Raw genomic sequence first — 15432 nt, 5'->3', positions numbered from 1 at the left:
GGTCAAGGCATTTATAAGACACATTACTAAAAAATCAAGTTGTGTTTTCAGTAGCTATAATAATCAGTGCAAAAGAGAATTTTGCACTGTTAGTTTATTCCGGGTACTACTTAAGCAATAAGGCCCGAGGGGATGTGGTATATGGCCAATATACCACGGCTAAGGGCTGTTCTTATGCACGACGCAACACGGAGTGCCTGGATACAGCCCTTAGCTGTGGGATATTGGCAATATACCACAAACAGGTCCCTTATTCAGTGGTGTAAAGTACTTCAGGTAAAAAAAAATACTTTTGAAGCACTACTCAAGTCGTTTTTTGGGGTATCTGTACTTTACTATTTATACATTCCTAAGGAAAATGATGTACTTTTTACTCCATACATTTTCCCTGAAATCCAAAAGAACTCGTTATATTTTGAATGCTTAGCAGGACAGAAAATGGTCCTATTCGCACATGTATCAAGAGAACATCCCTGGTCATCCCTACTGCCTCTGATCTGGTGGACTAGGTAGGCACAAGTCCTTGTTCTTCCCTCATTTCAACAGCAGAGAGATGCAGCCAAGTTTATTCCACATTTTTATTGTTCATGTTACATGATATTGAAACAGCTTCACTGATACAAAAATCCCCTTTGTTCAGGCAAATATACAATTGAATGTTAGTTGATCCACAGGAAGCAGACACTGAACGGCAGGACACCGATGCTGACCCAGTGCTTCTTTCGGGCCAGGTTACAGATAAGGCAGATGCTTTTGGGGTAACACATTACTTAAACCCTCCGGCATGAATCCTACTTTATGTTGTCAAACACATGACATGTAGTTTGCATGCCAGTGTGTTTGGTCATTTAACGTATATTAAAGTCACCTGTCATGACTACAGCATGTTATGCTACAACAGTCTACAGTTGTACCTGAGTGATATTGAAGGCATAGCGCTGAAAGAGCCCCTCCCCGACCCCCTTCTTGAGTGTCTGAGACCCCAACATTTGTGCTCTCCGCTCTAGTCCTTCATTGGGGGAAAAAAACATCCCCCTTTTGAATGTTAAAAAATGAATGACAAAATCACTTTGACCAAGGTCTTACATCTGGTGCCGTACCTGACCCGAAGGTTTGCTCCCTAGATGAACTGAAGTTTGCAATTATTAAGGCAAAGATTGGTTTCTGCATTCTCACACAATAGTAAGGTTTTTGTCAATACACTTCATGAAATGTATCTTCACATACAGTAACTGAGGCTGAGGAGGAATTTCAGCAAAGACCCAGCAGCCCCTATCGATGCGGACCGCATCTCAAATGTGGCTGTAGGGTGGTTCTTACTAAAAGCATGTGATCTGAACGTCATTGATCTCTTGACAGCGCACCCACCCGCATGGCATGAATGAAATACTTCAGCTCAACATAGGCAATATCTACCCAAGTCTCGCAAGACATCAACACTGACATTCTACTTGGACCCTGCAGCCCCTGTAGGACTGCGGAATCAGACAACATTACCGACAAAACCATTCATTAATTCAAGGTCTAGGTCCTCCAGATATGTAACTATAAAGAAATGACAAGGGGTAGAGATTTTCTACAAATGTACAAGCTTCCATAAAAAAAAAGAAATATCATCATAGAGCAAAATCGAAAACATTGAATACTAAAATAACATCGTAGAAGACTTCTGGTAAAATCCCTTACAACCCCCCACACACATAATTCAGTGAGTACCATATAATAAGATTATTTACAAAGCATATACAAGTTGTCAGAAAAGACCATGTTTGTAATCCAAAACATGCACACACTATACCATTTCATTTGAAATATCAATTTGTTTCATGCATATGTAGATCCATAAAGGATCTGTAAATGTTGTCCATTCTGGCTGGATCCATTCGGAACACATATCTGCTTTAACACCTAAGAAAACAGGTATTCTATGCTTCGAATGCAAACTGCTAATGTAGCCACCTACTGACAAATGGTTTTTCAGCACGGCACAATATTTGGAAATTCATTTATCGTGGTGTTAATTAATTAATTAGGGCATTTTAAGAAATTATGGTCCGTTGAAATGATGTAAATTACAGTAACACGAGTCACAATTACAGTAATAAACACATACTGTTTATGTTAAATCTACTATCAGCAGCAATCTGGCATAAACAAATCGCTGGTAAAAAAACCATCACCAAATGACAAGCCTGCTAAGTAACAGTGGATGCATTTCATTTCTCTAATCTTTTCCACATTTGAAATTATGACCCATATTGAACTTAAAGGGGCAATCAGCAGTTGAAGCAATAACAAAGTGTTGTCCCCGTCGGTTCCAGAAAAAGCTGAAGGTTGAGATATAAGGATGCAAGGACTGACCATCCATGATATCAAAATTATGGTTTTAACCATGTTTTGAGGCTATATACTGTTTACATTTATGTTGTTTACAAACATTGGAGTAAACCAATCATATATTTTTGGTTCTGATGGGGTACGACGGTTAAACTAAGCTCGAGGCATTCACAATTGATATTTTTCAAGAATCAATGGGTACAAATCATTCATTTACAAGTCCAAAAATGTAGCAACTGCAGATTTCCCCTTTAAGGTGTGAACTGCAAACACAGATAAAATAACTTATCTTGTATCTCAGAAACAGCACAGTCTGGAGGTTCAATCCATCGCTTATTTACCCACAATATTTTTTCCCACAATTGAATTTTGTTACAAGATATGGTTTTACACACTGGGATAGAAGAAAAACATTCTCATGGGTTATAAGATCGCTGTGCCAACACCAATAGCTAAATAACCTGTATGGTATACTGCCAGTAGACCTTCTTTAACTCTCACAGAGTTCTGTTGTTGTTCCTCTTCACTGAAACTAGCGTTCACTAGTTGTATTTCATAGCACAGTTCACTTCACATGAAGTTTAGGAAGAGATGGAGTTACAAGTTGAAAATGATCTCAAGCCATCAACATGAGCTCATCTCCTGGTATTGTTCGCTGCATTTCACCCAAGGGCTCTGTAGTGTGACACATTGGACAAGAAGGCAAAGAAAGAAACACGTCAACTGTCATTCAGTAGATCAGTAGACGTTTGGCCAAGTACCGGTACATTCAAAACTTGGCAACATTCAAATCTCTGCGACAATAACACTGAATGAATGGAGTCTCTTGTTTGAAGCTCAGTCTACTGGGCGGTTTCAAAATGGCTGACAGTGTGTGTTGATCATCACGTTAAGTGTTGATTGGGAGAATGGACATGGCTGAAAATGTTGACTTGGTGTATGTGTCTGTCAATGTGTACGATTGCTAATGTCTGATCTGATGATGCTGTCAAGGGATGTTTTGAGAGCAACACACTAGCCACTGAGAAATATGTGTGTGCACAAACTTTGGTGATGTGATTGATTGTGAGAGTATAAAATAAAATAGAAACTACTTTACAAAACCTAGTTTACAAATATCACTCAGAACAACTTTTTCCAGGCTCTAGCTCGGAAAAGATACTACAGCTGTCATATGTACGGTTACATCGACTTTTCTTTTCCCTAGGTGTACAAAAATACATTTTTGACAATAAGCAAAATAGCTCCAATTAGTGTAGATGGCGTGCTGTATGTGTGTGTGTTTCTTGTGTGTGTCTGGATGTGTTAAAAATACATTAAAACTTGAAACATATGCTAAAAGTGCTCTTTGTTTTTGAACCCTTGTCCAACATCTCTCTCTAATCTTCAAGTGTGCAGAGCCCATTGCCCTGAAGCCACACCTGCAATAACAACCAGCTCCAATTGTGGCAGCTCTCAGATCAGTTCTCGTTCTCTTTGGGTTCTCTAGACCGTTTAATGGTTGAGGTCCCTGCTCGTATTTTTTCCTCTTCTCAGGGAATATCACAGAGTAGAGATGATGGGCTATCTAGACAACTACGGCAGGGCGCGCAGCAACAGCCGCAGCGTCTGACCTTTTCTCCCGTTTCTGACCATCCTCCTCGATTACTTTGTGTCCTTTCGGCGAGCCCCTGTTGTGGAGGATTCTACAGAACTAAACCATCCAACAACAACAAGAAAGAAAAAGAATAACGAACTTAAATTTTTCAGTCGTAGAACGTAGTCCCATCCAGTAATACTTTGTGGAAAGGGGTGGGGGTTGAGAAAAGCGAACCGCCCCTTTACAGTACGCTGACGTACTCAGTCTGTAGGTGATGTGTGGGGGCACCCCCCGGGCCCGGTGACCTTACCCCCAAGGCACAGTCAGGGGAGGGGGTTTGAGGTGAGAGGGGGTGGAGGTAAGGGGGGGTCGTCTTAGTGACCACTGCCGGAGCCGGGAGGGTTGTGGATCCAGTCCATCACGATGAGCGACAGGCTGCTGAACATGAAGATGATGCCCACTACCAGGAAAATGGCCGCCTAAAAGACATCAGGAAAAAAAATAACGACACTGTGAGAGGAGGTTGTGTGAAGTGTTCATATCTGTACATTCAGTGCAATCATTTTTTGCCAAGAACCTCAGTGGGCCTCTGGGAAACCTTGTTTTGGGGGACTGCTGTAACTCTGTAAATCAGGGTGTTGTCTAAGTGCTGTCTGTTCTAATAACAGCTATGGTGTGTCTGTATGGGCATGTTGATGGGTGCTAATTTCGTGTGTGTCATATGTTGCGTGCGTCAGAGTGGCTGTTCTGTGTCTGAGTCACCGTATGTGATTTTGTGTTGAGTGTCCGTGCACCATTGTTTCCCGCACACCTACCGAGATCTTCTGCACGGAGCGCATCGGCACAGACTTGACCAGGCGTAGATAGAAGGCAGCAGGGAGGATGAAGATGAGCATGGTGGCTGCAGAGGAGCCTGTCAGAGGGGAAACAGGAAGAAGACCACCATCAGTCATCTAGCTTTTTCTGTCTAAACAAATGTCCTCACTTAGACAGCACTAGCCTCAGGGTGTGCAGGCATTTGAGCCAGCCCAGCACTAACACACCTCACTCAATGAAATACCTCCACATCAAGACATCAATCAGTGTTAGTGCTTGGTGGGAACAAAATCCTGCACACCCCGTAGCTCTCCAGGAATGGGTTTGGGGACCACTGCTGTGGTTGAGGAGGACTCACCGATGAAGCCGAAAATGTCTCTGATGGTGGGGACGAAGATGACCAGCAGGTTGTTGAACAGGAGGATGAAGGCGGCGATGAGCATGTGACGCACCCAGCTGAACTCCCGTTGGCTGAACAGCATCGTATTGATGGAGGAACGGATCTGCAACACAAACCTCTTTATAATGTCTGATCAACCGCGACATACTGACGATCAGTTGACCCTTAGGATACCACTTGTAAAGTGTTTTTTTAATGTATTGATTAATACAGCACTTTGTCTTTATTTCTCTTACACACACACACACACACAAATTCAAGGGCGAGTAGGTAACTATATCATCAGTCATGTCTGCAAACTAGTCTAAGCCCACAGGCCAATTCCCACAGTTGGCTGCTGACTGAAGTGTGTCAACTGCAGCATGTGAGAGTCTAAGTAGGCAGCCAGGCAGAGAGGCAGGGAAGGAGGCCACCAGCTAAGAGGCTGAGAGCTGCACAGCTCAAGGCATTGAGTTAAAGACTTCACTGGGTGAGAGGTCACGGGTATCAGGTGAAAAGCAACTGCTATGGGCCAGCCGGTTGAGGTAGAGGAGGCGGGGCTTAAAGCGCCATTCAAAAGGCAGAGGATTAACTCTGGGAGAGCCTCCTGTAACGGCACCCTGGGATTGCATCAGCCGAGGGCCAGAGAAGGAGGGACTGAAGGCAGCAGGATAGGCGTGTTCTGCCCCAAGGCAACGCTTGTCACTTAACAGTTTCCCTTTTTTCCCTTTATTGAAATCCTCTCATTTGCTTTTTTAATGACTAATGATACCTTTCCTACGTAGACATTTAGACAGCAGAAAGACGAGACACTCGGCTGGTTCATGTTTCAGTCTAAATACTTGTTTGGGGAGGGTTGATGGCGCGCTGCTCTCTTTGAGTTGTGGATCAAGAGCCAAAATGGCCAACACTGACACCTTGCTGAAAGAATGTATGAAGGAGTGGCAGAGATTTACACCAAAATTATTTTAAGGCGTGGCAGTAACTCTGCAAGGTAAAATTACCTCCTCCCCCCATTGATAATAAACAATCCCCTCTCCCAGCAGTCATGGCATAATTGGGCCGGTGAAAACCTGGCGCCTGGGCGTGACATTTCTACCCACCTGTACGCCAAGGCTCTGAACTATTCAGCGCCCAACAACGATCCTGCGCAGGGCCTTTGGAGTGCACCATGCAATATTTGCCTGCATCTCCCTCCCTCCACCCGCTATGACAGCTCCCACTGGGGTGAGATATGTGGCAAAGCGCCACCGCTGCTAAGGTACCCGGGTCTACCAGGCCAGCCAAAAGCTAGCAACATGGCCCAAAACCAGGGAGCCTCCTGGGCTCCAACCAAGAAAGATTCTGCAACCTTTTCAGCTACAGCTAGATATATGGCATAGTATTACTATGCCTTGGTTTGCCCCTGCTTTTTTCATAGGGGAGGAAGACATTAAAAAGGGAAGAGCAAAAAGGTAAATCCAAGATTAAGAGAAACAATCACACCATAAACTCAGGAATAAGATAGACAGGTTTTAACTTGAGATTTTTGAAATCCTCAATTGACTGACCATCAGAAATAAAACCCATTTTAAACCCTTTCCCACCACATCCAACAAGCCTATTCAACCACTATCAAAGACAGGTGACAGGGTTCACTTTATAAAGCCAGTCAAATGACCCTGAAAATAGTGTATTACAGCAATAACAAGGGCAGATATATAATTAACTCACTAAATATAAGCTTATTTTCCATGAAGTCATTGTGAAAAGACAGCATGCATGGCAGGCTACTTTTGGTCACAGCCAACTGGGTTGTGCTTGTGCACCACAGGATTTGCCTTCTCTGACCTGCCCTCTAGGGGAAAACTCAGCAGCAACCTAACAACCCCATCACAAGAATAACATCACTACAAGGCCAATGTAACCATCAACATGTGACTGCAACAAACAGAATCCCATCTTATTACAGAGCCATAAGCAGCAGAAAATACCAAAGTTAATAGATAGAAGGACCTATTCCTGCGTTTATATTTCTCAGACAAGTGGTCCCACTGCTTTATTTAGAGATACGATCAAGAAAAGGTCAACCACCTTGAGATGAGGCCATAGAATATCACAATATAACAGATCATATTACACACCAACGTTCAAAAACAATGTTGTAGGTCAATTAAAATGACTCATGAAAACAGGAATCGTTATACTTAAGAACACTTTAAGTTACTTTTTAAACATCAAAATGAACAGTTGACTTGAGGTAATTTAAATATTTGTGTTCCTGTTATTGAGGAGCCATGAAACAAAGAGAGCATGGGAACGGGACAAGTCTGCCTACCACATCTAAACACTGTTTCATTAAAACCTGCTGGTTCGTGACCAAGTATCTTTACTGTTGCCTTTAGGTTCTTTACTGTTTGAGCCCACCCTTTCACCTCGCCCCTCCTACACAAGCCCAGCCCTCCTGCTTGTAATAAAGGACATAGTGCTTCAGAGACAAAGCAAACGTTAATCTGGGTGCTGAAGGCTTCTCTGCCAAATGAAGAGCAAAGGACTCTCAAGGGGAGATCTCACATGTCACGTCTCGTGATTCAGAGGGCTGGACACCTGGCAACGTGATGCCAGCATGACTGGTTACTTTCATCTCACCTCTCCTATGTCTCCACAACTATATCCTCAAGCTTGTGCGGTGAACTGAACTCACTGCGCTGAAAATGCGCTTGATGCTTTGTTGAAGCCTGAGCAGCAGTCAAGGGGGGGAAATCAATGGTTTGACGATGGGTTATCTAGGCCTGGACTAATGTGTTTGGAAAAGATACCATGCATATGCCCCACAGTTTCAGGTGTAACAGACCAGTAGCCAATGGCTACAGAGAACACGGCAGCAGACACATCGACATGATTGCGTCCAAACATGTATTCCACATGCTGTACTTGCTTTATGTTCACATCTCCTCCCTTAGTTCCTGTGCTTGACCACGGCCTGCTCAAGGAGCCTTTCGGCTATGGGAGAGGCTGCACAGACACGCCTGGTGCCCTCTGATTCAGAGGAGTTGGGTTAAATGCGTTAGACACATTTTAGTTGAATGCATTCAGTTGTACAACGGACTAGGTATCCCCCTTTCCCTAATGGATGATGTACACTACATGACCAAAAGTATGTGGACACCCCTTCAAATGAGTGGATTCAACTAATTCAGCCACATCTGTTGCTGATAGGTGTATAAAATCGAGCACACTGCTATGCAATCTCCATAGACAAACATTGGCAGTAGAATGACCCGTACTGAAGAGCTCAGTGACTTTCAACATGGCACCGAAGGATGCCACCTTTCCAACAAGTCAGTTCGTCAAATTTCTGCCCTGCTAGAGCTGCCCCAGTCAATTGTAAGTGCTGTTATTGTGAAGTGGAAACGTCTAGGAGCAACAACAGCTCAGCCGAGAAGTGGTAGGCCACACAAGCTCACAAAATGGGACCACAGAGTGCTGAAGCATGTAGCGCATAAAAAACGTCTGTCCTCGGTTGCAACACTCACTACCAAGTTCCAAACTGCCTCAGGAAGCAACTTCAGCACAAGAACTGTTTGTTGGGAGCTTCATGAAATTGGTTTCCATGGCTGAGCAGCCATGACAAGCCTAAGATCACCATGCGCAATGTCAAGCGTCGGCTGGAGTGGTGTAAAGCTCACTGCCATTGGACTTTGGAGCAGTGGAAAGCGTTCTCTGTGATGAACCAGGCTTCATCATCTGTCAGTCCAACGGACGAATCTGGGAAATCTTAACGCTACAGCATACAATGACATTCTAGACGATTCTGTGCGTCCAACTTTGTGCTAGCAGTTTGGGGAAGGCCCTTTCCTGTTTCAGCATGACAATACCCCCGTGCACAAAGCGAAGTTCATACAGAAATGGTTTGTTGAGATCGGTGTGGAAGAACTTGACTGGCCTGCACACAGCCCTGACCTCAACCCCATCAAACACCTTTGGGATGAATTGGAACGCCGACCGCGAGCCAGGCAAGTCCCCGCAGCAATGTTCCAACATCTAGTGGAGAAGAGTGGAGGCTGTTAGAGCAGCAAAGGGGGGGGGACCAACATATTATTAATGCCCATGATTTTGGAATGAGATGTTCGGTGACTTTTGGTCATGAAGTGTATGTGGCGCAGCTGAGAGTCATGTCGAGACGAAGGGGTTTGGTTCAGTCAGTCGTCCCGATAAGCCCCTCACAGATAGGTAATGCTGGCTACCTGGCAACAGCATGGCGCTAGTTAAAACCTGTTAAAGAACGTGATGATTATGTCGATGAGAGAAATAACTTGTCTTATTGGTCACCATCTCCAAATCGTTCCATCCAAATTGATTTTATTCCGAGTAGGATAGAAGCCTAGACAAGAAATAACTTGTAATGTTTGTAGTGACCATCTGGATACAATCTACTGCTCAATGGGGAGAGTTTGCGCTGCACTTGCCACAGTAAGGAAAGGGTAGCTAGATAGTGTAGCCAATAACAGACCATGGTGACAGCTGAAGCACATTTATTGTAGATTTGACCAAAAATGTACAACTACGGCATTAACGTCTAACGTTACATAAAAAAAGATATATACTCAGATAAAAACAAAATGATTTCAACAAGTTTAAAATTCTCGCTGAAGTTTCTAGCCATAAGCATAAACTAGGTAGCTGGGAAGAGCTCATCGGGACTGACTGAACCCAATCCGTTAGTCACTACTCGACTCTTGGCGCGCAAGAAACTAATTAATTTGGGCACTAGGCGTCTTCCTATAGCCTCCCTTCTGACACTGCATTTTGGTGTCAGCTGCAGTAGTCAGTGAGTGCATTGTCTCTCCCTCCCTCTATCTTTATCTTTCCCTCCCTCTCTCTAAGGTGGAGGTCACAGTGAGGGTTTTTCCACTGTCTGCTCAGGGCTTATCTCCTGTAAACTTCCACTGGGACTGTGAGATTCACTCGCACATTCCCATGACCAAAGAAGTGTTCACTCCCACAGCGAGAGAGCTGGTGAGTGTGTGTGTTTCTCTCTCTCTCGGTGTGTGTGTGTGTGTGTGAGAGAGAGAGAGAGTGTTTCTGTGGGCGTGTAAGAATGTGGGAGTATCAGTGTAGCCCACAGACAAAACGGATACTCCCCCCACCTCTTTCCAAGCAGGGCTGACTAGAGCCACGGGGCTGACAGTTCTCCCCTGCCCTCTACTGGTGGCTCAGTGTAACACCACCACATAGTCCATTAACCCTTCCAGCCTAAAACTGTCTCTCCCATCACAAGAACCCATCTCCTGCAAGCTACAGTGACTGTAGGTAAACAGTGGAAATGTGGTGCAGTTGCCCTGTATGGCACTTTGATCACTGGAAAAAAAAACATTCCATAAATCTAATATTACCATCTTCATTAATGTTCCTCGGGTCAACTAAGTCCTTTGAGAGGATCAATTCTAATGGGCACTGCTAAGTGCTAATGCATGGTTCATTGTAGGCTACAAAGGAGGTAGGTCCATGACACCTCTGAGACCCTCAGCCCTTTATGGGCTCCTGTGCCAGGCTAGGGCCAAGACAAATATAGCCCACGGCCATATAGGGGGGTCAGGTACGGCCATGCAAGGCCAACGCTCTCATTCAGTGACTCACACACCAGACAGGCAGGCAGGCAGGCAGCACGGCAGGCAGGCAGCATGAACAGGAGATTACATAATAACCAGTGGATCAGAAACACAGTATCAGACCTGAACTGACACTACAAACCCAAGGCTAAACTGCAGCTTAGACTTGAACAAAATAAGGACGGTAGCAAGTGACTGAACTGCATTTATTTGCAAGGACAGCATCTGGTGACAATGTGCTGCTGAGAGGAGAGGGGGAAATGAGAGACAGGAGAGTTGTGAACATTACACTGTATTCCTTGGCAGCCAGGCTAAAGAGCTTGTGACGAACAAGACGTCTATTGTACCACTGCTTTTTCACATTGACATTTTAGTCATTTATCAGACGCTGTTATCCAGAGAGACTTACAGTAGTGAGTGAATACATTTCCGTGCTTTCACATGCTGAGCCTATTGATGTGTGTCCATCTATGTGTCTCCCAGAAGGAAGAGACTGAATATGTCTGGCATCATGTGGGGAGCAGTGTAGGGGTGTAATTGTTTCAAAGCTGTGTATGCGTGTGTGTGTTAATTTGTGTTTTTGCTTGTACGTCTAAAGTATGATCGAGAGTATGATTGGAGGAGGGACAGAGTGCTCTTGTAAGGAAGCTTAAGACAGACAAACAGAGCTTTGAAAACCTGGGCTGGTTCTCCTTTGGGACCTGGGGAGTTGGATTGACGGGATTGCTGAAAGTCCAATAATGAGTCTGCTAACGTCACAGCAGAACAGTTTGTGCTTCACCAAGTTCAGCAAGAAAACCAGCCGTGTCAACACACCCACTAACTCAGCCAATACAGAAAGAGACCCTCTTGTTGGTATTAAAATAATTAATGGATTTTTATCTCATTTGGATAAAATGTCCTAGGTGTTGAGCGGCGTGTGAATGTGTCTGCATAGATTGTATGCGTGAGAATGTGTGCATATGTTTTGTGTATGTGTGTCTGTGTGCATGCATGTGTGTGCGAGTCTCTGCTTGTGTGTGTGTGTGTCTGCGTGCGTTTGAGCAGATGCCTCGTTGTACTTACAGGGAACAGGACAATGGGGACAGTCAGGGTGACAGCGGTCAGGACAGCCAGACGGACCAGCAGGAGCATGGTGTCAAACTTATACACCTTGGTGAAGGTGTGGAGCAACTCCGCCTCCACGTTTCCTGTGTTTGGGAGAAAGAAAGAATACGAGCTTTATTAAGAGACATACCAATACAAAAGGCCGGAACTGGGTGTGAGAGAGAGATATGGTAAACATACCCTCGTAAAACTGACCACCGATCCTCGGACTTCGGTGATGTCATCTATAAAATAGCCTCCAACACTCTACTCAACAAACTGGATGCAGTCTATCACAGTGCCATCCGTTTTGTCACCAAAGCCCCATACACTACCACCATTGCGACCTGTACGCTCTCGTTGGTTGGCCCTCGCTTCATACTCGTCGCCAAACCCACTGGCTACAGGTTATCCACAAGTCTCTGCTAGGTAAAGCCCCGCCTCATCTCAGCTCACTGGTCACCATAGCAGCACCCACTCGTAGCACGCGCTCCAGCAGGTATATCTCACTGGTCACCCCCAAAACCAATTCCTCCTTTGGTCGACTTTCCTTCCAGTTCTCTGCTGCCAATGACTGGAACGAACTGCAAAAATCTCTGAAGCTGGAGACTCATATCTCCCTCACTAGCTTTAAGCACCAGCTGTCAGAGTAGCTCACATATCACTGCACCTGTACATAGCCCATCTGTAAACAGCCCATCTATCTACCTACCTCATCCCCATACAGTATTTATTTATTTATCTTGCTCCTTTCCACCCCAGTATCTACTTGCACATTCATCTTCTGCACATCTACCATTCCAGTGTTTGATTGCTATATTGTAATTACTTTGCCACCATGGCCCATGTATTGCCTTAACTCCCTTATCTTACCTCATTTGCACTCATTGTATATAGACTTTGTTTTCTTTTGTTCTACTGTATTATTGACTGTTTTGTTTATTCCATGTGTAACTCTGTGTTGTTGTATGTGTCAAATTGCTTTATGCTTTATCTTGGCCAGGTCGCAGTTGCAAATGAGAACTTGTTCTCAACTAGCCTACCTGGTTAAATAAAGGTGAAAGGGCAGTCTACACTGCCCTGCAGCTAGCCAGCTAGCTAACGTCCACCGTTAGCTAGTCCACCGTCTACCGATTAGCAGCACAACTATTACACTCAACTGAACGACTTGATTAGTGTAGTGTTAGCTAGCTACATAGTTGTCTTTGCTGTCTTCGTACCCAAGATAATTGTGTAGTTTAGAGTGTGTAGTTTTATGTCGTCCTTAACATAGGAGACTCTGCTAGCTAGCCAACAGCTAGCCAACGTCTACCGAACAGAACTTCTGCACTCAACAATCCGGTCGCATTTCGCTTCGCTCCACAGGTAGTATCACATTTTCATTTCATTTCATTACAGTACAACGGCTTGATTTGTTTGATCGTACATAGCCGTCTTTGTATCAAAGATAATTGTGTAGTCTAGAGCGATTTCCTAGGTTAGTTAGCCAGCTATTGTCGTTCTTTTAACGCAACGTAACGTAATCAACACTGCTAGCTAGCCAGCTAGCCCCGAATAGCAGCACAGTAGAAACTATTACACTCAACGGAACGACTTGATTAGTGTAGTGTCAACAACGCAGCCAATGCCAACTAGCCTACTTAGTCAACAACGCAGCCTCTGCCAGCTAGCCTACTTCAGCAGTACTGTATCATTTTAATCATTTTAGTCAATAAGATTCTTGCTACGTAAATTTAACTCTCTGAACACTCGTGACGTGTAGTCCACTTGTCATTCCAATCTCCTTTGCATTAGCGTAGCCTCTTGTGTAGCCTGTCAACTATGTGTCTGTCTATCCCTGTTCTCTCCTCTCTGCACAGACCATACAAACGCTCCACACCGCGTGGCCGCGGCCACCCTAATCTGGTGGTCCCAGCGCGCACGACCCACGTGGAGTTCCAGGTCTCCGGTAGCCTCTGGAACTGCCGATCTGCGGCCAACAAGGCAGAGTTCATCTCCGCCTATGTCTCCCTCCAGTCCCTCGACTTCTTGGCACTGACGGAAACATGGATCACCACAGACAACACTGCTACTCCTACTGCTCTCTCTTCGTCTGCCCACGTGTTCTCGCACACCCCGAGAGCTTCTGGTCAGCGGGGTGGTGGCACCGGGATCCTCATCTCTCCCCAAGTGGTCATTCTCTCTTTCTCCCCTTACCCATCTGTCTATCGCCTCCTTTGAATTCCATGCTGTCACAGTTACCAGCCCTTTCAAGCTTAACATCCTTATCATTTATCGCCCTCCAGGTTCCTCGGAGAGTTCATCAATGAGCTTGATGCCTTGATAAGCTCCTTTCCTGAGGACGGCTCACCTCTCACAGTTCTGGGCGACTTTAACCTCCCCACGCCTACCTTTGACTCATTCCTCTCTGCCTCCTTCTTTCCACTCCTCTCCTCTTTTGACCTCACCCTCTCACCTTCCCCCCTACTCACAAGGCAGGAAATACGCTCGACCTCATCTTTACTAGATGCTGTTCTTCCACTAACCTCGTTGCAACTCCCTCCAAGTCTCCGACCACTACCTTGTATCCTTTTCCCTCTCGCTCTCATCCAACACTTCCCACACTGCCCCTACTCGGATGGTACCGCGCCGTCCCAACCTTCGCTCTCTCTCCCCCGCTACTCTCTCCTCTTCCATCCTATCATCTCTTCCCTCTGCTCAAACCTTCTCCAACCTATCTCCTGATTCTGCCTCCTCAACCCTCCTCTCCTCCCTTTCTGCATCCTTTGACTCTCTATGTCCCCTATCCTCCAGGCCGGCTCGGTCCTCCCCTCCCGCTCCGTGGCTCGACGACTCATTGCGAGCTCACAGAACAGGGCTTGGAGGAAAACTCGCCTCCTGCGGACCTGACATCCTTTCACTCCCTCCTCTCTACATTTTCCTCTTCTCTCTCTGCTGCTAAAGCCACTTTCTACCACTCTAAATTCCAAGCATCTGCCTCTAACCCTAGGAAGCTCTTTGCAACCTTCTCCTCCCTCCTGAATCCTCCTCCCCCTCCCCCTCCTCCCTCTCTGCAGATGACTTCGTCAACCATTTTGAAAAGAAGGTCGACGACATCCGATCCTCGTTTGCTAAGTCAAACGACACCGCTGGTTCTGCTCACACTGCCCTACCCTGTGCTCTGACCTCTTTCTCCCCTCTCTCCAGATGAAATCTCGCGTCTTGTGACGGCCGGCCGCCCTACAACCTGCCCGCTTGACCCTATCCCCTCCTCTCTTCTCCAGACCATTTCCGGAGACCTCCTCCCTTACCTCACCTCGCTCATCAACTCATCCCTGACCGCTGGCTAAGAGAGCGAGAGTTGCACCCCTTCTGAAAAAACCTACACTCGATCCCTCCGATGTCAACAACTACAGACCAGTATCCCTTCTTTCTTTTCTCTCCAAAACTCTTGAACGTGCCGTCCTTGGCCAGCTCTCCCGCTATCTCTCTCAGAATGACCTTCTTGATCCAAATCAGTCAGGTTTCAAGACTAGTCATTCAACTGTGCTCTTCTCTGTATCACGGAGGCGCTCCGCACTGCTAAAGCTAACTCTCTCTCCTCTGCTCTCATCCTTCTAGACCTATCGGCTGCCTTCGATACTGTGAACCATCAGATCCTCCTC

At 45.6% G+C, this 15432-nt stretch overlaps 1 protein-coding gene across 4 annotated transcripts in view; it reads right to left on the bottom strand.

The window, feature by feature from the left end:
• Positions 1-560: 560 nt before the first annotated feature.
• The window catches only part of LOC115132965 (sodium-coupled neutral amino acid transporter 4-like), a 37816-nt gene continuing 22944 nt past the window's right edge, over positions 561-15432 (bottom strand). For all 4 annotated transcript variants that reach the window (XM_029665719.2, XM_029665720.2, XM_029665718.2 and 1 more), the window contains 4 exons: positions 11768-11892; positions 5091-5235; positions 4732-4829; positions 561-4395 (listed from right to left, as the gene is read on the bottom strand). In XM_029665719.2, coding sequence (XP_029521579.1) covers positions 4291-4395; positions 4732-4829; positions 5091-5235; positions 11768-11892 — 473 coding nt within the window. In that variant the 3' untranslated portion in view covers positions 561-4290. The remainder of the gene's footprint in view (positions 4396-4731; positions 4830-5090; positions 5236-11767; positions 11893-15432) is intronic.

The sequence above is a fragment of the Oncorhynchus nerka genome, linkage group LG8 (assembly GCF_034236695.1).
Source record: "Oncorhynchus nerka isolate Pitt River linkage group LG8, Oner_Uvic_2.0, whole genome shotgun sequence".
In the NCBI taxonomy this organism is placed as follows: Eukaryota; Metazoa; Chordata; class Actinopteri; order Salmoniformes; family Salmonidae; genus Oncorhynchus; species Oncorhynchus nerka.
This window is presented reverse-complemented; position numbering and strand designations above follow the sequence as displayed.